The sequence below is a fragment of the Fringilla coelebs genome (genome assembly GCF_963513975.1).
Source record: "Fringilla coelebs genome assembly, chromosome: 1".
Taxonomy (NCBI): Eukaryota; Metazoa; Chordata; class Aves; order Passeriformes; family Fringillidae; genus Fringilla; species Fringilla coelebs.
In genome coordinates, this window is record NC_140028.1 from 53,932,319 (window position 1) to 53,959,851 (window position 27,533).

The following is a 27,533-nucleotide window of genomic DNA, read 5'->3' on the forward strand; positions in this document are numbered from 1 at the left end:
CCTTGGAGCATTAACAAAGACTTAAAAGATGTACTTTTTCTTAAGCAACAAGAAGAAATTACTTTAACCAACAGATCACTGAACATGCAAGTGTACTAGCTATTTGCCTCATGCTTTGCAGTATGGTACTGCAGCAGGTTCACAAAATAAAACAGCTTGAGATGCCTTTTCAAGTCCAGGCTATTTACTGAAAGATTTTACCTCCAGGAAGATGAACTAGAGTTTATGATCAGGCTTTTGTTTTCATATATGTCCTTCTTAATATGAATATGAACTTCAAGAAGCCCCATATCTTACCAGAGAAATCTTACCAAGACAGTGCCTGCATATTTGTAAAATCCAACTAAGCATTTTGCTTTGCTTTATTATCCCGAATCATGTTGAGGGATGGGCTGTTGACAGCAATAAATGTTTTGTCATGAGTTTTTAAGATGTTTCTGCCTGCTAGGAGCACCCCTGTGCATAGTACCCACAACTTAGACATAGTACAAGTTTTGAGCCGGCTTTCACAACACCTGAAGCCAATTTCAGCTGCTTCCCAGCACTTCAGAGCTGCTCTCCCAAACATTCCAGGCAGCCATGTGCCCCTGGCTCTGCTGCTTGTAACTGCAGTGAGCCAAGGACTGCCTGGTCCCTCTGATAAGGATTCTAGGGGAATACTACTGAGGAAAGACTGCAGTAAGATAAAAGGATGGGAGGAGAGTTAGCTATTATTCCACAAAATAAATTAACAGAAAATACAGAAAGTTACTCTTCACCTGGAGAAGTTTGGTAACTTTTTAATTGATATTTTAAAGGATCTTTTGCAAGTGCCACCGAATGTCCAACTGCTTGACATGTGATCTCCTAGTTTATTTTGCACACCTCAAGGAAAAGGTAGATTGTGGAAATTGAAGCAAATTGCTAGTACCAAGCACATCTACCTTGGTATCTAAGTGTTCTCCAGCACTCTGCTATGGCCTTCCCTTGGGCTGCTATTCGTTGCTTGGATCATTGCTTTGGGGTGCACAAGGGAAGTACTACACAGTTCCCTACTTTCACAATTTCCAAATTTAATGTTTTGAGTGATCCTCCCCATAAAATCATTTAATAAATACAGTCTTTCTTTGCTGATTTTCCTTTCCAGTATGAACCTGCAAATGCAGCAGCAAAGCTATTGCATTTAGCAATAACAGGTATAATTTGAAGAAACAGTGGCCTTGGATGGTTCTCTCTTTTATGACTGTGTAAAGGACACAACAAGGTAGCTGCTGAAATTGAAGCCAAAACTGCAAATGCAAATTGGATGATGCAAGGATTGAAAACACTGCTTTGCATTGGATCCTGATCCTTAAAGAAATGTCCACTTGTCTGCATCAGATAATCGTCATCGTCATCGCTAACTACCCTCTGCTTTGCAAAGTCTCAGCGTTAAAGGCTGTGAGCAAATGATTTATATGTATGCTGAAATGTCAAACAGGAATGGACTAACAAATGTTTACAAATGCCCTCCTGAGTCAAAACTGAAGTCAGCCTGCAAGTAAAATTGAAAGACGCTGCTCATGGGGGTAGACTGTGCTGGGAAATGCCGCTGTGAGGTTTTGGGTGCTGCCATTGCTTTAGAAACACAAAGCAAAACACACGACTCAAAATGTTGAGGATTAAACTGGTTCACAGTTAAGGGCTCCCTTCCATTATTTTCTCCTGAACAGAATATCTGTCCTGACACTGTTCCCTTCAGGGACCAATTGCACTGAAGTGCTGAGCACCGTGACTCATTTTCTTCCTTAAAATCTTAACACTACACAACTACTTGAGGAGTCCTAACTACTTTTCCATGCTATTAGACTGAATTTAAGCAGTGATGAGAATCTTGATAAAATTTCAACAAGACAGCAACTGCAAGACTAACACCCCACTGAACTGTCTCACCTATAAACTTGAACTTTACCCAACAACAGACAATTAAAGGTGAAGATAATTTGTAATCTGTTACATTTATATGATACCATCTTAGGTAAATGAGTCTAACAAACATTTAACATAATTACAAACACTTTTGAAACTACTTAAAACTTACACTGGTGTCAGGAAGAGAAAAGCTAACTCCACTATATGTTACTGACCACATCTCAATTTTTAAGCCAAATCCTGTATTTTTCATGCTCAGTGAACCCTATTCTCACTCTATTAGCTTTCTAAGAATGAAGGAAGACCATGACTATCAAAACAGACTTTAAATGAAAGTCAATCTATGTTTTTATGAGACAATGATTATTTCCACTGGACATTTTGATATTAAATTTTCAATGACTGACTAATTTTATGTGCTAGTGCATACTTCTTAACAAAGTTGCACTTGTATAAATTCTCATTTCTGCTTGAAAGCCATGAGGGTATTTTTACCCCTCAAATACAAGCCCCTGCATACAGCTGTTTCTGGACTATGTGTTAAGTGTATTGTTACACTGTCTTTACACAGTGGACTAACAACATCCTGCTTCTCAAAGAGACTTGTCTCAAAAGAGCCAATTAAGTGAAAAGCAATTCTGCCTTCTCTCTTAGTTTCAGAGAAACTGTGCTCTGTTGTTTCTTAGCAGAATAATGGAGGAATTAATAATATAAATATGCAGTAATCTGAATTTGCTAATTCTCCTTCTTTGACTATTCAATGGAACACCAATGGGATTATTCATGGGCAAGGGAGAAAACCTACTATTTTTGGGGTTTTTTTGCATGAAATGTCAATCCTCACAACATTTAGCAAAACCACTAGGTAGCCTGTCAGCAGCAACTGCTTTCTAAAGCTCTCTGCTTCACAGGTAGCCAACAGCTTACTGCAACTCTCATCTATCCCACTCACACACCTGCATTTCACACCAGAGCAGCAGAGTGAAGGATGAGATGGAGGCATCTGGGTAAAAAAACCAGCTTCAAAAGCAGAACAGAGGCATAGATGGGAAAACATGATAAAACTGGATAATTAAAGGAGAAGGGGAGTGGCTGTGCAAATTCACAGGGCTACCTGTAGTTATTTAGCTAACAGCCCATTAAGCTGTGGAACCACCCTTCACATTATTAAATAACTTAGACCTGAACAACTGCTAGCAAAGAGCTGCACCCTTGTAATGCTATTTTCTATGTTTGTCTGCCATGCTGCTCAGGCTCTCCTTAGGGCTGGAGGGTGCCTCCTCCTACTCCTGAATTACTGCTTCTGTTCAGGAGAAGAGAGGAGAGCTGGTTTTTACCAGGATGCTTGGCACATGCAGCAGAGAATGAGGGCAGGATGGAAGACCTTCTTTCTTCCCCTCTCCCCAAGACCCCACACAAGCAGATAAAGCAGTGATTACACCCAGGCTGCTGCTTGAAAAAAAACCAAACAGAACAGAGTATCTCAGGAAAAACAGTAGAAAATAGTGATGTTTTTAAAACAGTTTAAACAAGAAAACAATTTTATCAAAAGGTACCATAAAATGTTGGGGAATGACCCTCAAATCAGAAACCAAATCAAAGAGACACATGTAGAAAAGGAAGAGGAGAATGCTGCAGAAGAGAGGCTGCATCTCTCAGCTTCTGAATGATGCCCATCAATCTCATCACTACACAGTTCAGATCTTTGTGTACATTCTAATTGAAAGACAATATATTAATGTAAGGCAGTTTATTCATGAGCCACTTAAAATCCAATTAAAATACATCAACTAAAATAAAAACATGCACTTTCCTTGGCAGCAATTTACAGTTCACATACAAAGTGTGTGTGTGGGAAGCTTGTTTGTTTTTATGTAAAGTGCTGAAACTTCTCTCAGTAGGCATAATAATAATAATAATAATTTGCTTTCATGTTTTGTCCTGAAGCATGACTTCTTTATTCCTATCCAAAAAACAGCTTTCCAGCCACATAACCAAATATACAGCATGACAAAGCATAACAAGCTTTCAAACTTTACTCCCAATGAACAAATCAAGTAACTTCTAACCAGAATCATTCTGCTTTCATTAGAACTCAGCTTATGGAAAGCTTTTCTACTCCTTCATGTATGCCTACTTCTTATTTGTACTACCTTTGTCAGGGAAACCATGGCTTGGAATCCTGATTGCAGAAGAAAGGCGTACAGAAAAATTCTTTCTCTTCTCTTTCCAGGCTTAACACTTTTCTCTTAAAATTTATAGCCACTGCATCTACCTTGCAATTGCCTTATCAAGCATATCAGTTACATAAATGTTAAACATCCCACTCTAAGACAGGTATGAATGAAATTATTTAACCCACAATTTATTAATTCAATTGATTAAGTAATTTGGATTCAAATATATATCATTGCTTATTCAAACAGAATAGATATCCAATAAAACAGAATATTAGAAGTGTTTACAAGTGTTATTTTCTCCTCAGTTCCCTCTGTTTGTAGTGCTGGTGCCCTTTTCTGTCCTTTTCCTTACACACACTTCATTCCTGGAAATTGTCTCCAGTATGGTAATTACTAGAAATTGAATTACCTGGAGCCAATGGCTTTGCAATACTCCCTGAACACAGGTGGGATTCCCCACCTGTAGGGACTGCAGATGGTGTTTATGCTGCCCTGGATGCTCGGAGGCTTGAGGCAAAGACAACTCTGCTGCTTCACTTTGCCTCCACACGTTTCTTGCCATTGGCAGCAGCAGGAGCAAAAGCATTTTACCACTCTGTCACTGCATTTTTACCACTCTGTCAAGTATTCAAGGCCAGCTCATGTACCCCAAACTGTGCTGAGTCTGCACTGTGGGGACTGTGCTGTGCTGCTGGGGCTCTGTCACAGCCTTGCAGTCCATGCCCACACATATTCTTTCTCCCTTGTGATATTAGGAATTACAAATTTTATTTCTGTCAGTGCAGCCGAGGTCAATGCAAAGCCCAGTGGGCTGGTCAGGAATCTTTTTTGATATGGAAAATAAAAAATTCTGGATCAAAGCCATCGCTGACCAAATCACATATGATGTTACAGCACATGTATGCTCCCTTGGTCCATTTGCACTTCTATCTGCTCAGAAGATCTTGGTCTCCATGTGAACATTTAGGATGGAGAGCTGTAGTGAATTATAAACCATCTTGCAGTAATTGATAGTTTTCTTGAAATCTTAGGTGCTGAACTCACAGGAATAGATATGAAATATAACCTTCACTATTTCTAATTAAGAGATTGTGAAGATTCTAGTACATTTTAAAGGGTGATCTCTTGATGCAATCTCAAAATATACTAGTTTCCTCACATCATGACTTCTTGGAGGGGAGAGCAATGAGTCTCTGCTTCCCAAAGAGATGAACACACAGACCTCAACACAAGATAGGAACCCAAAGATGGAGAACAAGAGAGATTGTCTCTTGCTAATAAACTGAATACAAGAACATTTCTTCCTCTTCCTTGGGGCTTGGCTGTTCTTTCTAACAGTTATCTTGTTTATTTCAAAATATGCCACTTGTAGAAGTAGGCCAACCCATGCACCTGGACCAATCTCTAACTGCACAAGCACAGTTTATTTTCAAATTAACTTCCCTGTACTTTCAAATGCTGAGCATTCTTTTGCAAATGAATTTACTTGCACACTCAGAAAAAGATGCATTGGAAAACATAAATATATTTTAAAGTATTGAAGCATCTTTCCAACCTTTATTACCTTGCTTTTAATTAGCATAAAATAATTTTGCACTTTAGGTTATTTCAACATATCAGGTAAGTCTTACCATTCTTATCTGAGAAGGAACCTTGTAGAAACAAGTGTGTTCCTCACTAAAATGGATGTGGCCCTCAACAGAGAATAGTTTAGGGAAAGAAACAAACAGCAAAAAAATCCAACAATAAATCCCCCCCACACACCACAACCCAACTACCAGCCACCTCTTCATCAAAATCTTATTATCTGAAGGGAAAAAGAGAAAATGGAGGCAGGCAAACCATTTTGCTAGTTCTCCAGTCAAGTGCTGCAGGACTGTTTTGTTTTCAAACACAGCCCTTAAAAAAATTAAACAATTTTGTGCCAAGCACTCTAAGGGCCTGCACCCCAGGTAATTATTTACCTGTTCTCACTTACACATCATGAAAGATATATCTCTACAAGTCAGGCAGGAACTCCCAGCTCAGTTCTTCAACTTCAAAGCTACCTTTAAAACCCCTGGCACTTGCAGAGGCATCTACTACATGTCCATTGAAATTGATGCTTTTCCATGATAAGTCTATCAATGCCTTCTAAAGCAGAAATATAAAGGGAATTTTATCTCTGGAAGGCAATGAATACTGTAGTGGCCTCAGTCCAGAGAGAGTAAGGTTATCAAAGGGGTGATCATGGTAGAGCACTCTCCTGCATGTACTCAAAGACCAATTGTTACTCTTGGACAACTCTTCTCTATACTAACATTTTTCATAATAAAACCACTTTTGAAGGCCAAAAGAGCAGTTATATTTCTAAAAACCAGGACTTAGAGCAAAGAACAGTAACTAGAAATGCAAGTATATACATCTATTTCAAATATTGCCACCTTCAGAAAGATGAAAGGCAGTTTAACATCAACTTCACGCTGACCTTTACAGCAATGGATAAAGGGACATACCTAAGACTTTGGCAAAGTGCCTCACCTGGAGTTAGTCAACAGCTCTGAAGCAAATTTCGGATGTACCACCACATCTACCAAAAGTCTGGTGTAAAACTGATGAGTGTTAAAGCTCACAGATTGTTCTGTCAGCAAAGATAACTTAAAACATCGTTCTCTTGTCAAAAAGCCCCAAACTTTTTCTAAAGGGCTTTTTGCCAGTATCCTGAAGTACACATCAGTGTCCCACAAGAAAGACAGCTTCAAAAGGAATCTGGGGGAGGCAGGGAAGGCAAGGGGGGATCAGTTCCCTCAAACACTGCATGACACCAGCAGGGAGCTGCAGAGAAACCACTCTGCTCGCAGCACCTTCATCAAAAGGCCCAGACAGCTGCCAAATTACCTTCAAAGAGAGGTTATCTTTATCTGCCGGAGTGGTAAAGAAAATTAATAACCTTTTTATTGTGGTAGGCACGTAAGACAAAAGAGGTTTGTGGGGGGTGTCTAGTTATCTGGCTGGTTATCTCTCCTCAGCTGCTGGCTGCCCTGCACCCAGGCACAAGCAATACCTGCCCAGAGATTACAAACCTCCTGAGTTTCACCTGCACAGCAGCAAATGAACACAACAGAAACACCCGTCCTCTTCTGCCTGCTCGCTCCACCAGAGAGCCGGGCTGAGGGCAGGGGGTGCCATCCATCCCCTGGCTCCAGGAGGGAGCAGGGATGTTCCCTCTCTCCCTCTCCAAAGTAAGCCCATCTCAGTGTTCTGAGGTAAGGTTTTTTGGTTTTTAAAGGTTTCTGGTACAGGCAGATTTCAGCACTTCTGCTGAAGGTGACAGCAAGAGGCCAAGTGTCTGTCTCTGGCAAGCAGACTTCACTGGAAAGTGCCCAGCAAAGTGCCTGGGCTCCAAACACAGCAGGCACCATTACCAGGGTGAGAAATTGCAGTGAGCATCCTCCTTTGCTCACCAGCACACGCAAATGTGGAAAGGACTGACATCACCCTTTCAAAAGGAGCACAGTGGTTACTTTCAAAGTAAAGCTGACCACATGTTGACCTCCAGTTACATTGCCCCAGATGAAAAATCAGGACAACTGTTTAAGACACCAAATGACATCACTTTAATTAATGAAACCTGTCTATCAACATAATTCACTTAAACACTTGTCACGTTCAAAGCTGCTTTAAAATTACTTTGAAGGGATTTATGCGAACTGTCCCCAGCTTTCTTCATCAAGCTAAGGTCCAAGAATCCCTTCACTTTCTAGATGGGTTTATAAGAAATTAAATGCAAGGGCAAACACAAGGACAAAATTAACTCACTGAGCATTTTTATTTCCAAGTGTGTGTTGCCTAGAAAACATATTCCTTTTTTTTTACCTCTAAGCCATTAAAAATAGTTCTAAGTGTGACATGCTGCTTCTGTCCAGACATGAAAAGACTTAATAAATCTTGCTAATACTGGCCTGAACTTCAGGTTTTTTCTTTTTTTTTTTAATATCACACACTACCACAGAAGATTTTTTAAAAAACAAGTCCTATAGTTCACTTTCTTCACTTAACACTGTAATGTTTTTAAACATCATCTTATAATTTTGCCTTTCAAACAAGGTGGATTGAGGATAGTGATATCTTACATCTACCTATGTAAATACATGTGACTACAAAAAATACATATATGGGGGCTTGTTACATACAGTATGATATAACAGACTGGTAGATGTGAATTGATTACAAGAGTCCAGTTCATAAAGAGATTTGGCTTCATGAGAATTTGCTGATTTAAAGCAAGTGTTGGTCTTAATGCTCACATCAAGAAATCTTGGCATGCCAAAAAGAAAAAACAAATACAATTGCTCATTAGGACCTTCTTGTCCCAACTCTAAGCCTGCTTTGTCCTAAGAGAAGGCAAAAAACCCCAAACCTAGCCAAGTTGCTCCAAAAACCCCAACTATACAACTCTCTTTTGGCTTAAATCACCCAAAGTATCATGTTCTTCCCTGCCAACATGAGTGCAATAACTACAAAACAAATGCCTGGTTTTTCTAGCACTTAAAATCAAGTTTCTATCCTCCTTCTGTGAGATAAATAGATAAATAATATCAAAACAAAGGGTTTTGTTCTCTCTTCAGTGCAGAGGCAATAACACGCCTGTTTTCCATTCACCCAAGCTTCCCAAAAGAATCTTCCCAGTGCCTTCTTGGCAGCCTTTACACAAAGCCAGCCGAGGGCAGCGTGTGAAGCTCTGCCGCTGCCTGCAGCTGCCTGCCCTTAGCACAGTCCCTGAGCTCTGTGTCCTTGTCATTCCCTCAGCTAAATATTCCTCCTGAGAGGGTTTCGTTCGGGTCTCCAAACAACAACTACTCGTGGCTGCTACTCGGTGCTGCCAGCTTGCTTTTGCCTCCTCACATTAAACCCCTGAATCGCCACGCCTGCTATCTTTCTATAGCATCCAGGCTGCCCTACACCTTCCCTTCAGTAAAAGCTCTGCCAAGCTCAGTAGATTCGAAGAATTCACCTCTTGAGATTCAGTTGCACAGATTAGTGTGAGTTATCTGCAAGGCTGCTGGTTCAAACATTCAAATCATTCTCCACAATTCCGCATCCCCAGCCCATGTATGAAGAAGCTTTGGAATGCATGGCCCAAAGTCTGCAGTGAGGCAAACCTGAAACTACATGAGAAGTGCCCTGTAGCCATCACCCAGAAGAGTACTGCTTTTCCCATTCTGTTATTTCATTAAAGATATTTACAAATCAATCACTTAAAACACACTCGGGGCCATGCATGCTGCAGACAATAATCTTTTGAAAGCTACCTCTCAGGAGTGCTTCAGTTACAATACTGTTTAGGGATGTTGGAAGTAAATGTTTTGAACAAAAACCTACTGTAAGAAACCTTTTACTAAGAAATGCCAAACATGCTCTGCCTTCAGACCAATCTTTGGGATAAATATGATATCCTGCCTTTTAGATGTGCATCTTCAGGGGTCAGCACAATCTAGCAGACACTGTTTATTTCTTCGTATCAAATGGCCTTATCTCACTTAAATATTTTTCTAAAATACAGCATGCAACAGTACCCTAAGCAAAAGGGAGCAGAAAATAGTATAATGGGATTACAGTAATCAAGAGCATACTAAAAAAAAAAATCACATGGATAAAAGAGAGCAATTATTATTTTGGACAATTAATGGTACTTTTAAATCAATTCTATGACCTTTCCTCCAAATGTTTAATTTCTTTTTATACTGTTATTGGCACTGAAATAAATGCGCCAAAAGAAATTTTGCCTCAAGCCCAAGGCTCCCTCTTGAATAATTCAAAGGCAAGAAGATCACAGTGGCTTAATTAAAGGGCCCTCCCTCAGTTCCTTTATTTTTCCCATATTGCTGTTCCAGGACAATATGCCTCTGTAAGGAGTTAAGTAATTTTGTAGCATCTATGCTGCTTCTATTTTCTATGCCAATGCAATTATACCATTATAAGTGACTCTGGACTAGCAATATTGACAACTGAAATGCACAGTTTTTTACATATGCAAAATGCATAGTTTTTTACATAGTTGCTATCAGCAAGATAAACTGTAGCCACATTTCTCTTCAGAGAAAAGCAAGGCGCAATTCTTCCCAAGAATATTTCCGGGATTCACATTCTCTGAACCTCAGAGAAAGAAAACACAATTTTTATCATTTGCTGTGCCTGTGTTTGTGCAAAAGTAGAATACAACATGGAAATTGTTAACCCAAAGTCATAGTGTTTTGTTTCCTTGGCCCATCAGGGCCACGTGTGTGTTTGTGTTGGGACTGTTGGCTGACAGTCACGAAATTCAATGCAGTGTAAGCAGTTGTGTGCAAAGTCGAATACTTAGCAAATTCAGTTTTAGATATATGGAATAACATAGTATAATAAAGTAATTAATTAGCCTTCTGATATCCATGGAGTCAAATACATCATTCTCTCCCCTCGTCGGGGCCATCACAACATTGCAATAATGAAATTAGCACACTCATATTCAGTGATTTACTTCCTGGCAAGAACTAGAAAAGGCAAAACTTCCACAGCCACTTTTCCTCTTAACCTCTCTCCTGAATAGGCTGATGGATTGTGAGGCTCTAACACCTCAGAGAAGTTAGGGACTCCACAATTCATAGAGGCCCAGCACTCACAGACCAGCACTCACAGACCTTTTCTTTCACCCTGGATGCTGTGACATATTTTACCCCAGCTAAATCAGTCAGACTAATTAAGAAGTTCTCCTCCACCCCACAAGTCCTGCTTCTCTCATGCCTGTAGAGCTACAAGAACACCCACAGTGCCTATTTCAAATGAGCTGCAGATGCACTACATAAAACCTGCAGAAATGAGTTTATCTGCTGTTCTGAACACGGTCAATGAGTGCAGTGACTGGGAACCTGCAGCACATAATGCTGCATGAGAAAACTGCCCGTCAGTTTGGCATGTCACCTTAGTTTACCTGGCTACTGAAACAGGTATGCCACACATGCTGTCAGTAATACAGGGGGTCTTGGGAAGCTATGCTGGAAATTCCTCATGGGTTATCCCCTGTGGGATGCTGGCATTACCTGGAATATAAATCAAACATTTGCACCTTACAGGCAGGGTAGAAGATGTCATGTGAGTCTGTTTAAGAATGGCCTTCACTTTTAAAGCAGCTAAAGGAGCCTGCAGGGATGAAAAGCTACCAGCAACACCACAAACATCCATGCCTGCATGGGTAGAAAGGATTCTGACAAGATGAACCTTCACCAAATCCTAACGTAAGACAAGCTGCTGTCCTGGCTAATTCTTCTGAGCAGATCTACTGCCTTTACCAGGCTGACAGGGAATCTGAAAAACCCATCTCAGCCTTCTGTGCACTTATCAGTTTTAACACCTGGAGAAGAGGGGAGGTGAAGAGCTGGAGAGGGACACTCAGGCAGATCCCTCCAGCTTTGGCCAGGTCAGGCAGCACTGCTTTGCTGAGTGCTGCAGTTAATCTGTAGGGCAGAGGAGACGTGGGTCCTTTTTGTAATTGTGGCTCTGCTCTTCTCCTACTTTGTTTTGGGTCTCTACAGCTTTACTGTGTTAATTGACCATTACTCTGATTTCCAGTCATTACTTAGAACTTCAAATTAATCTGATCAAACAGAACATACCTTGTGAAAGTAAACACTCATTGATCTCCTTTAGTCTCCAGGGTATATTTTAGGCAGCGCAGGCTCACACTGATTCTTTGATACTTCAGATGTATTATTTCCTACAGATTGCTTTGCACATTTTCAAACTTGTATTTTTTATGGGATAACTGGAGCTCTGTCATGACAAATTCTGCCTTTTATGCATTGTGGGCCACCATTACCACCAAAGAATCCTTCCACCTGCACTAAAATATGGAACTTTATTTTTACCCTCGTATAAATTATTTATAATAATTACAGCATAAAAAAGAGAGAGAGAAAAAGTCCCTGCCCTACTGTGCCTCTTTTAGATGCATAAGGGCCCACACACAAATTTCAGGTGTATTCTAACCTCCCCATAAAAATAATCTGAACACCCCATCTGTGTTTCCTGTTTTTGTTGGACAACTCCTTGGATTCCTCAGACTATTTTAGACCTTAGACAGGTTATACCAGTATAATTATGTGAATTATGGGTACAGAGTTTTTTAACCAGTGTAGATGTGCTACTGTGAGCCATAAATCATTGCAGGAAAGGTCATTTGGTTTTGTCTCCCAGCCTGGAGTAAGACACTCCAATCTATCTAAGCCCATACTGATGGAAGGAATGTTTCCAAGAATAATTAAAGTAAGGAAGACAGAAAGTTCTTCTTTTTAAATGGAAAGACCAAGGTCTTGAGGGACAGCTTCCTTAAAAGTACATCAGGTACAAGCCCTTCATATCAAAGCCCTATTATTATTGTTAAATACTTTTATTTTAATACCAGCAACATGGAGATACTGCTCATACATTACAAAAACTCCAACATGCAGAGAGACACTCCTGCTTAATTTTGCACAGTCTGTCCTCAGCTCAGCTCTGTGGGCCTGCAGAGCACAGGACTTCCAACACTGGCTCTGGCCATGACTCAGCCAAGAGCACTGTTTACTCTGCACCTGCACAACTGTGTTTGTAGATGAAGGAACTGATTAAAGAACAAAGGCAGACAAATAAACTTTTGGGATGCTTTGACAACACATAGATCCCAGCAAAGGTGATAGCACAGACATGAGAAACACACAATGTTTTGAATGATTATCCATGATGCACAAGGCTTGCCCGGACAAGCAAAAAGCAGCAGGTTTACTGCACTTCTAAGACAGCTCCAAGTTCTCTCAGAGCAGGGTGAAAGAATAAGAAAAGGCCTGTGGATGGGTCCTATTCAGCCAAGATCCATCTATTCCTTTGCTAGTCCAGCCTCAGTGATTGTTCTGTAGGAGTCCCAAAGGGAAGGGTTGAGCACAGGAGATGACCCCGGTCCTCGTGACCTCGCTGCTGAACTCAGAGCCCCCACTTCTGTCAGTGCAGCAGGCAGAAAGGGTGGCCAGGAGTGTGCTGACACAAGCTGCCTACCTGCTCAGGGCAGCACCATGACACTCCACCTTCAGAGGCCCACACTGCCCAGGGGCATCCGCCCAACATGTCCCGTCCTTGCAGTATGAGATGGGGCTGTGTCTACAAAGCCACTTTGGGAGATTTTGGGGTTTCTTTCTAGCTGACAGTCCCCAAAAAGCTAAACTGCAAAAAACCAACAGCCAAAGGAGAACCTGCCTTCCTCAGAACTTAAAGAGGTACAAAAACTAGGTGGCTGCACTTTCAGAGACCCAAGCAGATGGGACAGGAGGTTTCCCAATATTACAAAGGGGGTCTCAGACAGCAGGTCTATGTGACTGAAGATCCACAAGTGGAATGTGATAAATTTTTGTTCAAGCTAGCAAGTACTGTCAGAAAAAAAGTGAAGAGAATTGAGGACTTCCAACCCACTGTAATTTCAATGCATCTCCACGCACACGAGACAAAAATCATGTTTTTCTAAAATGAGATCCACCAAGACAAAGACTAGCACATAAACATGGGAGTACAGGATTAAAGAGAAAGGAAAGGATCAATTGTTGTCTTTTTTGAGCATTTTCACAAATGGCCAACATTGCTGCATTCCTTTTTAATATAAAATGAATTGGCAACATCTGGGACTTACTTTACTATCTCAGTAAGTTTCCAAATCATCGCCAGCTTCACACAGAGTTACAGCATACACTGCAAGTTGCTTGTTTGGAAATAAAGCATAAATTTCAGGCTCATACAAAAATGCTTAAGCCAGCCCAGCCTTAAACTGAATTATACTCAAAGAAAGCTGCACCTTACTAAGCTTGGACTAGACAAAATTATGGGCTTTTGAATTCCAGTAACATGAACTTTTTAACTGTCTGTCATAAACAAATACCCTGACTTGTTTTTAACTGCATTTTCTGGTTCCTCTCTGACAGGTTCCCATATTATAGTTACATGGGGTCACAGCATCTATATGATAATAGTCCTCAGACTCAGAAGGGAGTCTCCAAAATTCTTAGATCTAAATGTAGATTTTCTTATCCTGCCTATAATTGCAGTGAGACAGGACATACTTTTCTTTTCCCCTATAATCCTACACATGCCATAGATGGTAGATCTGTTCTACTATCAGAGTACTCAAAATAAAACAGAGGCAGATCAATATCACCACGGTAAATTTCAGTTCCTTCCAGCTGAAAGGAGTCAGCCATATCCTCAAACTACCAAGACATATGAATCACCTAGACACACAAGTTTCTCATCTCATGACCATGCCAATGATTAAAAAAACTGAAATGGGAGACAAGTGTTTGAGGTTGAGAGAAACAATTTATTCTTCCTCTTTGCAAAGCACAAACATAATTTTCTACCAATAAAAATATTGCAAACTGCATCCTTGTTTACATTTCTTATAGCCAGATAACGCAATACTGACTATGCTGCTCTGAAATAAAATTTAATGCAAATTAAGTCAGCATGGAGATTTTCTATGTATGAGTTTTGTTTACTATGGGACCTGGGCCACTCATTCACCTTTGTGAAGCAGCACTTGCATGACAGTTAGTTTTTGGTCAGAATTAACAAACACTGTTACTGAACTTCTTACAAGCAATTAGGTAAGACCTGGGACCCGAAGCCATTGAGCACCAGAGACCATCCACCTGTATTTGTGTCCTAGGCAAGAAGGTGTGGCTTAGCTACAGATAAGGCTCCTGTTAAAAGATGAGTTAACTTTTGGGATGAAAGGTGAACATAAGAAAGAGAAAGATACTGGTTCAGGAAGGATGCTGCCTCCTTTATGAACCTTCTACAAGACCTGCAGAAAAAGGTAGCGAGGCAGTGACAAAGGTTAGTGTTGTGACTTGCAGGCACAACTGACAACACCTCTACAACACCTCTGCTCTGCAGAAGGGCTGAAGTAAAGTCTAGTACTGGCAGTAGTGACTTGGCTACAATGATGTTCAAATCTGGAAGAAATGAGACTAGGATGGCAGTTCAGCCCAGCAAATACCAGCACAGAATAAAACCTGCTATCAAAGCTTTATGAGGTTACCTTTACATCCAGAATTAGAAAGGGGTGTTGCCCTAGAATGAAGTATAATACTGTAACTGGGTTTAGGGTTGGGGCTCAAGCCAGCAGATATTGATAAATCGCAGCTTAGAAAGTGCCTCTGGGTTACAGGAAGATGCTGTTGGTTTAAACCATCTGCCTGCAGAGATCTGTGGGATAAGGAGTGTGATAATGTTAAGATTAGGAGTGGAATTAGGGTTTGAGCATACTCTGGAAGAGGTTGATAAACTGCATCATCTTGTCTCAGTATCAGGGAGGGCCCCATGTGTGATAAAGGTGCCACATGACAGGACTTCCCACACCCTTAGCAAGCCCAACACCGCCCAGCATGCCAGGCCTTCCCTGTCTATTCTCTGTTGACCGAGGCTTCCCAAGGTGTTTGTGTGCTGCCAACCTGTGCTCCTGATCCCTGGGATTACTATGCCTTGTGCACATGCAGGGCCAACCTGGCACTCCCCACGTGTACAGATTTCCCGAAGCACACAGCACGGTGTGTACACACGGTGGATGGGTGGGGAGAGGGACTCAGACAAGGAAAGCATCTGTCTGAAAATGTCCAGTCTTTGCTGGCTCTGTTTCTCCCTTCATTTGCAGCAGGGCTGGCAAATCAGAAATATATCAAAGACTAAAAGCTTCTGGTAACCAACATCTCCTCTCTTCACAGATGCATTTTTAAAAACAGTAGGTCAAGTCTGGGAAGCAGGTTGGTCCTGCCAAGGAAATCAGAACCTAAATCAACCAAATATACCAAGAAGCTGCACAAAAGCTTGTCTGTGTCCTCCCCGCTGGCTCTGCCAATGATAATCTTGGCAGTACTATTTAGCACTTACCCTTTTCCCAGTTCTTGGGCATCAGTGTTTGCCATATTACTCAGCATTTTCCAGGCTAGGGGGAGGGTGCAGGATTGACCTTGCTTATTTCACATTACAGAAAAACCTGACACATATCTTAACTACCTCTGTGTTTTAATCACAAAATGTGCTCACCCAGTTAGTGATGAATTGTGAAGAGTTCAGTTTTAGTGGCCGGACAAAGACAGTTTTTGGAGGAGGAACCATATAATCACTTTTCAAGGACAAAATAATTTCCAGACCAGAGACTACATAGTTAAAAACCTTAAAAATCAGTATTAGTAGCACACAGGCCAGCACTACCATTTTCCAAGCTTGTGATGTAGAGAATGAAGGGGAGGCAAGAACAACAGTTCTCAATTCAACGAGCAAACCTGCTTCAGCATTCACTGCAAACTGTGGAGGAAAAAGCTTTGCAGTGAGTCTTGCCAAGAGGATCTTAAAATAATTGAACCTCATGGTCACAAGACCACACAGAACTGTTGTGAAACAGTCACTGGGTAAATAAGGGTGTAGCCTCTAACATTTTACCACTGCTGGGGGGTGGGGTGGGGGAAATAAGAGAAAGCCACATGCAGAAGATGGTCTGACCCCTTAAAAGATGTTAAGTCAAGCAAAAAAAGATCTTGCAAATCTGCACTCATGTCAAAAATATGGCAGAACAATGCTGCCATTCTAGGCCTCTCAATGCAGTAATAACACTGAGTAGGGAATAAAGGTAATTTGCAGAGTTAAGCCTGCAGCACATAATTAAGGCAAAAATAACAACAGAAATGAAAGAGAATTCCAAGGGATGTAGGAGTAAAAGTCAGGATGATGTACAAATGACAGCTGACCAGATCACTAAGATGAAGTCACAGAAGGAGTACATGTCCAGGATGATCTAAAACTATTAACAAAATATGATGAAGAAATAAAAGGTAAGATGCTGATTTTAAAACATAGAAACAGGCAGAGAGCTCAAAGCAGCAGAGATATTAACAGAGCCAAATGAACAGGATGCCATTCCATGGCCTTAACTGTTGAAACCTGTTGAATTTTCTTATTGTTTTTGATTTCAGGGATGTCTACAACAGTGTACCTAAAGGAGTTCAGCAAAGTTTTCCAAATTTATCTTTTATTGTTTGCAGAAAAAAATCAAGTAAAGAACTTGCAAAATAATCACTTCCACAAAGCCACTGTCTTCAGCTCTGTGTATACAAAGATCTTGTCTGCCTCTGCACTAAGTGAAACTTTCACTTATCAATCTTATCAAAACATTTATCAAAAACTTCAGCCGTCACCAATTCACAGCATTTTGCCAAACTGGGGCAAAAGGAATCAATCTTCTAAATTTCCACTAGAGTGTCTGGAGCAGCTTGCATGGGGGCTTAGCAGGGTGCAAGCGGCCCCTCTGGGTGTCAGGGAGAGGCAGAGGGAGGAGAGGGCAAAGCACCTGCAGGCAGCAGCTCAGCAAGGCTGGCAGGGGCAGGGCCTGGAAGGGCAGAGCACTTCAGCCAGCCAGGCCCTCCCCATCACAGGGAGCAAAAGAACATTTCATTCCCTTTTCCCTCTGGCCCCTGCTTCTCTGAGGGAGGGAGGAAAAACAAAGGCATTAAGCATTTATCATTACTTCTGAAGCGAGGAGGATGCAAAAGCATCCTAAAGTTACTCCCTCTCCAGTTTCCTAAGAGTTTCTCTCTACTGTTAACCCAGCAGAAATGAAGGGTTTTAGTGGGGTTTTTTTCTGAGTGTCAATGTGTTCTGATGTGTTCTGATTTGGGACATTCTTCTAGTCTCAGCTTCCACCATGACACTAAATTTATGTGGTGCACTAAGCTCCTGGTCCTTAGATATGACTTGCATTTATGAAGAAGCACTATAAATGGCTCAGTCCTCTGGTGCAAGTTAGCATAATGTTTTTCAACCTGTATTAATATCAGATTATTTATAAGTTAAACCAATCACACTATTTTTTTTTTCAACCATGCTTATTAATACTTCTGTCTGTAATAAGAGCTCACTGGGCTCTAAAACATGCCCACATTACTTGTAGAAAACAGAAGGTAATACTTTAAAATGATTATTCACAGTCACCCAGATAACATTAAAGAACTTGTCACAATTAAAATTCATAAGCTATACTTCTGAATTTCACAACTCAGGTCAAGAACTGCAACCATAATGATTACCAGTGAAATACTGTGTCCTGACTCACTCCATCCAAATAAGCTACTGGTACAAAAGCACGGCTGTGCTCCAGGAGGGGAGGGTGGCAAGTGAAGGAACTGATAAGAAATAATTACCCTAATAACCTGCTAATGAAAAGGTGAATTAATTGAAACACGCCAGGAAGTATCCAAGAGTACACAAAGTAATTCAACAGATGTTTACACTGGAAGGCTGATCCAGTGCAGGGATTAAATCAGATTGTGATATTAATGCCACATCCAATGCTAAAGTTGATCATGGATTTTCTGTTGCCTAATGTCACACTTGAAATAATGCTGCATGTCATTTTCACAAACAAACCTTATAAAAGGACCAGGGAAATCAGAAAATGACACAGCCAGTATCACACAGAATAATAATGCAGAAAACAGAGTTTTCCCATTGACAGAACTATCATATAAACTGCCCATTGCTGTACCTTCATGACATCTTTATAGGAGTGAATGGCCTCGACTTCTTCGTTGTCATCATCGTCGTCCTCCACTCCTTCATCCAGAGCATCATATCCTTCATCCCTACTCCCATCTGTTTCTGTGGCATTAGTCATGCAGTCAATAAGCTGCTCCAGTGGAGGACTTAATTCCCTCTCTTCATTTTCCTTCAAACCATAGTCCAGGGCTTTATATATAATAATCCCTAGTGATTCAATAACCTGTAAAAACAAAAAAGAAATATATATTAATGCCATTTACATGAACAGAGGTCAAGTGAGGAACAACCATTTCTGGCGTTTGTATAACAAACCCAGCAACTGAGAGGGCAATAACCATCAAAACCAAAGAGAAAAATGATCCACTAATACCTAGAGTAGCACTTGAATAAGCACTTAAGTAATACAGCATAGAACAAGCAAGAGCAGCTCATATCACATACCTACAGCTCCCTTATTTCAATATTTGAAATAAAAATTCATAATTTAAAAACAAAGCTGGACCTTTTAAGGTTATTTTCCCTTTTTCCTTCTGATACTGCAAACCCCAAAGTAACATTACTGTACTTTGTAAGACTATATTGCACACGCGTAATCTCTTTTTGAGGGGCAGGCAGAAAGAGGTTGAAAGAAAGAATAAACTAACACAAGATGCCTTCTTCCTCTCCCAGCTTAATGACACTTGGAAACTGCCCTTCAGTTTGTGTCTCTTCATGGACCTGAGAGGTGTCTGGACACAGCTGTGGATGTCCCAGCATTACTCACTGAGCACTGGGACAGCAGCCCATAAGAACTCCTTTGCCTCTTGCACAGCTGTGGAGGCAACATCTGCCACTGAAACTGCCAACAACCGTATTCCATAGTGATGAGGTTGTACCTCTGTTTTTCATTGAATTGAGACTTCTTATTTGTGCCCTGTCAAGAGCAAAGCAAACCAATGACCTCTTACTCAGGGTGAGCTAGGAAAAGATTGTCGTGAACATCCCGCAATGATGAATGCACATTTTCTCTCTTGACATTAGTTATTTTCCTTATGAGCGCTATCAGAGCCTCTGGGATTTTAAAGATGTAAATAGAAGGCATTTCAAACTGAGGAGTTTGAAAATGGGTATTAATGAAGAGGGAAGGGAAAATGGGATTGCAATAGTAAACCACAAGAAGGTAATGTCACTGCTGGGAGATCCTTGTCTGGCAACGGAAGTGGGACTGGAGTTACTGCATGTAATCTCTGATCTTCCTTGTGTGTTGGGATAGATAGCATGTCACACAAATTAGCAGACTCCAGTGTAGGAGTAGTTGGCACAGCAGCAACTTTAATAACAGGAGCATTTCTAAATATACCAAACCTTGTCATCAAATGACATTTTCTCTAATCTGCCTTTCGGTATGATCCTGGTCGACACACTTTTTACTGCAGAGTTTTGAAATTCTTTTTCAGGAAATAGGACAACACAAAGAGATTCTTAAAACATTAAATTTTACTCTAGCTGCTTACTAATTTGAGCACAACAAAGTGCTGTTGGTGTGAGAGGCTGGAGGTTAGCAAAGACTTAAAATCGTTCCCCATTAGTTTATCTAGACAGACGATTTAATGATTGCTGTAGTCTGACAGCTTTACATTTGTGTACTTCATTCCTCTGTTGGGATTATTTTGCAGTGCAAATTCACTTTGCAAGGCTAGTAAATAAAAAATAAAAACCCAATATATAAACCACTTTATTTTATAATTTATTTCCAATAATTTCATTAACTTGGTTCAATATAAAAATTTTGCACATGCTAAACCCTTGAAATGTGTTTATACATATTTATTTTAAAATGCAGCTAGGGAAAGTGATTAGGCAAATTAGTGAAGAAGAAAAACCTGTATGTGTTGTTGAGTTCAAAGCTTCTGTCTTGGGGAGGGCTATTGAGACAGAAAAGTATGTCAGGGAAGCATCACTGCTTTCTTGCTCAGCTCCTGTACCCTTCCCCTGACTTCTGCCATGACTCACTTTGGGGAGAGGACACTGCACCATGCAGACCTTAAAAAAGCTCTAAAAGATTAAACTTATATTTGTAGTATATCTTGCTCACTTCTAAGGAAGCTGTTTTGCACTGTCTTGTAAAACTTGTATTGTTAAAAAAATAAACTAAAAATGTGGAATCACACAAAGAAAAATGCATTAATTTATTAATGGTAGACATGTATTTCCTGTAAGTCAGGAGCTGAATACAATCCCAACATACACCCCTTCAGCAACTAAAAGAGAACAAGGAATAGCAGTTTGAAGGAAACTGAAATGAAAATAAAGTATTAACTGAATAATCACTTTGATACTTTGAGTGCCTGGGAATAAACACAAAGTGAGTATGTTCTAACTTTAATAAAAAGTACATTTGAAAGGGTTTAGCATACATGAAAATGAAATGTCCAGATCAGATGCAAAGAAAATTATGTCTTGTGCCATACAGTGATGGCTGCTGAACACAGCTTCTGGATTTTGCTACCAAAACTTAAAAAAAATAGAAGAGGGAGTGGATAAAGAAAGTGTACTCTCTCTGCCTTCTTCTGTTTGGGAAGAGGATTAAGGCATTCAAAAGCACCATGGCTAAAACTGGATGACAGCTGCTGCTTTCTCTGGTGTATCAGCAGTGGGGCTTCTGGAATATGATTTGTGTGTTTTTATGCGCTATGAACAGATTCCATAATGCATGCAAAGCTGACACGAGCGAAAGCCTGTAACAGCACCAAGGCAGAGCTGTAGTTCAGTCTCTGAGCTCCTTCGTTAGGACACGTGATCAAAACCATATTTACTCATTGTCTGTATCACAGATCCCTCTTGCTGAAAGACAAAGCAGCAAACAACTTAACTAAGTAACTTTGCTTTGACTTGCATTGAAACGGAAATGTTCGGCGCTTCCAGGACAATCAGTTTACCAAGGATCCTGTAAACCACTCAACTGCCATACAGCTATCAAACAAAAGTCACAGAATTGTCAGTGCTTCTTCCCATGGATAAAACTCCTAAGGCAACTTCATACAAATAAAACTTTGAGGCCTATATAACTGGAAGCAAAATATACAAGTCAACTGATTGCTGCTTCAGCTCATGAGTGCTGTCACTTTACCTGTAATACAAATCAAATACAAACAAAAAAAAAAAAAGGAAAACCTTTTCACAGCTAACTGGATTGTGGTAAATAGGTATGATTCGTGCTGATAAAATTCAAACAGTAATCAATATTGATACAGTAATTAATATGTGTAAATAATAAAACAGTTGAAAGGAGCAATGCCAAGAAAGAAAGGGAGAGGAGGGGTTCCACCCCCCCTGCCTTTTCTGCAGATGTTCAAGGCAGGAAGAAGCAAGAGATAACTAAGAAGCAAAAGTTACTAAAAATTAACAGAGAGAAGGAAAAACCTGGTTGGGTCCCAGGAAAATGTTAATTATATGAGATTGATTGCTTTGATGCTTAAATATAATATTGGCATACATTATGATAGTCTTGGCTTATATTAGACTGGCCTGGTGCACATGTGTCACCCAAAGGTGAATTAAAGGGCACTGAGGAAGAGGAGAGGCCTTCATCAGTGTTACCCCCAAAGAGTGCTGGGGCATGTGCACTAAAAGGTGGTGATGGGGCGGAGGTGGAAGTGTGATGAATCGAAAATGGGAGGAGATGGTTTCGACATATGGCATAAAAGGGGAAATTCTGTTTGGCACGTTCGTACGTGTGGTGGCAAAGGTCCAAGGACCTGGTGCTCTGTACCCCACGGTTTTTTGCTTCTGCACTATTATTGGAACCAAATTATCTCTTATTTTAACCAAACTGTATTGTTAATATTACAAGTGTATCCGATTATATATATATATATATATATATATATATTTTTTTTTTTTTAAGCTACTCAATTAAAATTTCTGCTACTTTTAATATTGTTTGTTTTTTTCCTTGATGGGATAATGGGGCAAATATAACATGGATGAACTGATAAATAAGAGGGATTTTTGAGTTGGGTAATCAGGGACTGTTACTTTTAAAATTTTTTTTAAAGCATGAATTATTTACAAAGAAATCACACGTTCTAAACTCTACTGTTAGCCAGTTTAGCAGAAAATAAAAACCTCTGGCACCTAGCAAGTGACATAGTCTTCAATTATATGTGAAAACAGAGATATATTAAGGAAAACAAGGGTAAAAATGGACCTAGCAAAGCTTTTTTAAACCACAAAGTTGCACATTTACACCCCAAAACAACTGCATAACACTGTCATCACTAACAGTAAATAATGCTGCTCAACTCATTAAAAAAAAAATAAAGACCTGAACCTTGAATTTTAGAATACATTTGACTGATTTAAATTTCAGCAAAGACCTGACCTCTGGAAATCAATCAGTGGATAAATAAATTTTAAAAATAAACAAGGAAGCCTGTATTATTAAGCTTTACACCTTCTCATCAAGTTCTTTTGAAAGTCATGGCTTCAGACCAAAAAAAAAGCCCAACACACAAACATTTCCCACAGAGTGAAGTTGTACTTTGCTGTGCTGAAATCATTAGTGAAAGAACAACTTTGTCCCATCATGAGCATTCCTGCAGTTTCTACACCAGTCTGGACTCATGCAGTGTTTCTATAACAGACTGTGATAAAGTTGCTGGAACACTTGGACTTTAAAAACAATGTAAAAACAATATCCACACACTCCTTTTACACACATGGCAAAAACAGAACCCAAATTATTTAGATTCTTTTCATGCACAAACACTGCCCATGTTTCCATTCCATATACCTTCCTCCAACACCCTAAGGAGTGCCTCTTGGACAGGGCTTCACCAGTGTTGCAGGTTTTTAATATGGCCCAAATTATACTCTTCCAATGAACTCTGCCAATTTAACACCCTTGAGCTCTTCAAATACAAAGCCTTTGTACAGGAACCAAAGAGGTTTGACACTTGCAGAAGTGCAATTCTTGCAGATACTTCACTTTGAGAAAAAGCCTTTTTTCCCTTCAACATACACATGTCCCTGAGCAGGCAGAATCCACATCTCACAGCACACACAGTGGGGCACTGTCTGAGCTTTCATCCCCTTCCCAGGCCTGCCTCAATTTTTAAACACACAAAGCCTAAGGACAGGCTTGTACTTAGAGCAGCAAAGGACTGTTTTGCAGCTCAAATGCCAAATGCTTCCCAAAGTTCTCCCTTGGTCCAAAGGCCACTCAGGTTTTGCGTCCCTAAACTTGGATTAAAGATGCTGCAAAGCTCCAGCTCCTAAGGTGAGTTAACTAACTTTGAACTTTCCCACAGAGACCTCAGATTTGGCCACCAGCCAGAACAATATTTGCATTACTACTGCACTTGTATGAATTGCAATAGTTTTTTATTAAAAATGTACCGTACATTAATAATTTTTAAGCGCTTCCATATTTTACCCAGATCTCCAACACACTTAAGGAAGGAGAATCATTCTGCCTCATGGTGAGAGTGCTCAGAGTTCAGGGCTGAGCTCCTCTCCACCACCAACTCTGCTATGTAAAAACGAACCTGTCCTAATGTGACTTTCAATTATCCTGCCAGGAGCTCCTCACCCTGCTTCTGACACCATAACATGCCATATAAACACAGACACAGACACCCCTGAAGTCAAAAGTTAAGTATCTGAAATTACCTGGGACATATTAGAAGACAAACACACAAGTTTTTGTGCTCAATTTTTGTAATATGGTCCAAAGAACTGGAATGTTAAAAATGTTATGCAAAACCAACTTGCTCCTCTCTAGCTAGATGACAGAGGGTGAAAGCTTTTGCTCTGGCTCTCATTTCCATTTTTAACAAAGTAATTTGTTGTTTCTTCAGCATTCAATTCTGGAACTGAAAAACACCAGGCTTTTAGGAAAGGTGAACAAATGAAGGGGTTAAGATAATGCCATGCACATTTTTTTGATTATTTAGCTCATCCTGAGGTGCCCCTACAGAACTCTCAGGAGCACCTTGTGGCAAAGCATGTCCAAACAGGATGCTATGAGAGATGAGCTGCTGTCACTGCACACCACAGGTACATTGATGTAGTTTTCACCAGAGCATTCCCAAGTGGAAATGGGGTAGCATTAGCCAGGTTTAATGGCAGGAGACACTGCTAAATTTAAATGTGACCTTCACTAAATTAGAGCAACGTGCAATGGACTGTCAAATGAGAATAGTGAAAAAACTTCCAAGGGCTTCCAGGAAAGCAGCAAGGATCTGGACTACTCCCAACGAATCAAATGAATCATTCATTTCCAAAGAATATAGACATAAGATACAGAATTATTTAACTTCTGGGTGATGTTGGTTTGCTACTGAAATAACAAGTACTGCTTTCTGCAATATAATGAGCCTTGCTTTTTAAGTCAAAGCAGTAATGAAAGCAAAAAAAGAAAATCAGAGTATGTCAGGTCTAATAGAAAATAATATGAGACAAAATTAAATAAATCCTTTCAATTATATTCAGTCTCATTTAGATACATTCAGAGTTAGGAAAATTTCTCTACCATATTCAGAGATCTTTTGCCAAATGGTTTTATATCCTGAGTCTTTGAACGCACTAAGTGGGCAGACAGACCTACTTACTGAATTCTTTGTACTATTCAGGTGTGTGTTAAAGAGATTCAGTGCAAGAGCTTTTGATCAAAGACACATAACAAGCCCAAAACACACAAAGGGGATACTAGCTTTTTTTTTGTTTTGGTTTACTCCCCTCAAAGTGAATATGTGAAAACTGAAGCAGTTAAATATTGTTGGACACAGTTGCCTCTAGGAGTGCAGCACTAATGTAACTATAAGTTTATTAAGGATCAAGTGAATACAACTCTTCAACTTATTCAAAGGTTCTGATAACTATAAATGTGGTTTGTAGTTGTTAAAGTTGTACTATAGATATTATCTCAGGAGAACTATATTGGCATAAATGAAAGCAGAATTTTTTTCTATTGTATCAGTCTCAATTTACATTTTATCTGCAGTGTTTCCTTTTAAACACTGAAACAAAACTGTCAATTTTCTCCTAGCTTCAGTTCAGACATTATAATCCCCAAGATCATGACAAATCATTAATTTGTTACTACAGACTTTATTCAACCTGAAGGAATTTCACCATAGTGACAGTTCATACCCAGAGAAAAAATAAGATTAAATTCTCTAATTTAACTGTGGAGACTCTAGCAATGGCTGAAGCCTCAGTAAAAGAATTAGATGCAATAATTAAGTAACCTAGATGGTGAAAGTCATTTGAAAGTTCTGAAATACTCCTCTATTCATATCAGGCTTCAAATACAGGTCATGTTATCCTGATGCTATTTAAATAAGGAGAATATGTTTTTTATCCTAAGTTAAAGACAGAAAATCCAATCATGTCACAAACTTCTAGTTCTGTTGTCTTTTTTTTTTTTTAATTTTATTTTATAAAACATAGCTAAACATATACATACAGTTTTTTATAGAAATAGAAGGCAATCAGGCGAGCATTCCAGGTGAGGAAACAGAAGGGGCAAAGACTTCAGCTGACTTCCAAAAACATAACCAGGCCACAGAAATGCCAGTGGGTTCAAATTGTGTAAGAGACAGAAATTGCCATTTATCACATCAGCCTTTTGAATAAAGCCTTATCTAGATTACATGAGAGTACCAGATTAACTGCAGCAAAAGATTTTGCAGTGAGGGAGAGCATAAGCAGCTCAGGGAGAACTGGCACAAAGGAGAGTGAGACTAGTTCAGTAGCTCTGATGCTGAGAATTCACGTGGGACTGGTTTAGGTTTGGCTGACATTGCACACCTGCCTATGGTCTGCCACACAAGATACAGAAGATAGATAATCAAGAGCTTGCCAGAGCTTTGATTCAGTTCAATTTATGGTAGTCATGAAGCAATGCAAAATCAATGCCATTTTTATTCAAAACATCTACACAGTTTAACTACTCAAAGAGTCAGTTTGCATGAATTTTTTCAGCCTTCCCCATGGCTTTTATGTCAACCATTACAGCTGCCTGCTATAGGCTTGGCCCTCATTTAATTAATCCAAAAATTAAAGTGAGTAAACACCAGCTGTAATATAAACCATTTGTTCTCCTCTGAGTTAAGAACTTTCTCACACCTATTTTCACCAAAATTAATGACTACAAAAGCCAAGCAAACAAAATACCAGGACAATGAAAGCCATTCTTTTAAATACAAATTCTCGATTAGTTAAAGCTTTACATTTCCATGTACAGGTTAGAAGTTTTCCAGCAGCAGCTCACAAAAGACTTCATAAAAGTTAGGCTGGTTTCACCCTATTTGTCAGTGCTATGTCTGCATTTCAAGCGTTTCACAGCTGGTGAACTTCACAGAGACAGATGAAGCACCTGAACAAGTTTATACAGAGTGGGGAACATGACAACTCTTCTGGTTTGACTTCAGCTTTCCTCAAATCCATCTTCCTCCATTCCTGAAAAAATATGTCTTTCTGCCTCCCAACAGACTTCCCTTGTCAGTCAAATTGTCCTAATTCCAAGATTCCATGCATAAAATCAAATATGTCAAGAAAGAAGCCCAAATGTAATGACTCAACAGGTCCTTTTCAAAGTGATGTGCCACAAACGAAGGCTGCTGTGTGCTGCTCCTTTCTAGTGACTGCAGCATTCATTAACCCCACACAGAGCAGACCTCATTTAACACTGCTTCTCTTGGAGGTACCACACATTCATGGCAAGTCACATAACCACCCACAGGAAGGTGTCCTTTCCATCCATGCCAAAGGAGAAACTTCAGAGATGCCTATGGGATGTTGCATTGATCACGTAGCCACCTAAGACAAACCGTGCCCAGCCACCTCCCCTGCCTTGTGGAGGGTCACTCAGCCACACCTGGGCTTCTT

General features: G+C 40.0%; 1 protein-coding gene across 1 annotated transcript in view; it reads right to left on the bottom strand.

Moving 5' to 3' along the window:
* SPIRE1 (spire type actin nucleation factor 1) overlaps positions 1-27,533 on the bottom strand; it is a 122,521-nt gene that overhangs the window by 47,939 nt on the left and 47,049 nt on the right. The window contains exon 3 of the mRNA XM_084207475.1: positions 18,646-18,879. Within this exon, the coding sequence (XP_084063601.1) occupies positions 18,646-18,879 (234 nt within the window). The remainder of the gene's footprint in view (positions 1-18,645; positions 18,880-27,533) is intronic.